At 29.1% G+C, this 230-nt stretch overlaps 1 protein-coding gene across 3 annotated transcripts in view; it reads left to right on the top strand.

Moving 5' to 3' along the window:
- Nucleotides 1-230, top strand: part of LOC116841386 (histone-arginine methyltransferase CARMER) — a 9,294-nt gene that overhangs the window by 4,855 nt on the left and 4,209 nt on the right. For all 3 annotated transcript variants that reach the window (XM_032809232.1, XM_032809233.1, XM_032809234.1), the window contains exon 8: nucleotides 1-9. In XM_032809232.1, the coding sequence (XP_032665123.1) occupies nucleotides 1-9 (9 nt within the window). The remainder of the gene's footprint in view (nucleotides 10-230) is intronic.

Here is a 230-nt window from a genome sequence, read left to right on the forward strand (position 1 = left end):
CCCGCCACTGTAAGTACAATTTGAACGTCAACAATTTCAAACAGTGAGCTACGCACAATCGAGAATTCGTTCCGACATCATGCGTCAAAGAAAATTCGCAAGCATGAAGCGGACGTTCCGCAAAATTCTCGCGACAGCTCGCTATATATATATATATATATATATATATATATATATATATATATATATATATATATATATATATATATATATATATATATATATATATA

The sequence above is a fragment of the Odontomachus brunneus genome, unplaced genomic scaffold, assembly GCF_010583005.1.
Source record: "Odontomachus brunneus isolate Ranch 3 - 2012 unplaced genomic scaffold, Obru_v1 Obru_scaffold_015, whole genome shotgun sequence".
Lineage (NCBI taxonomy): Eukaryota > Metazoa > Arthropoda > Insecta > Hymenoptera > Formicidae > Odontomachus > Odontomachus brunneus.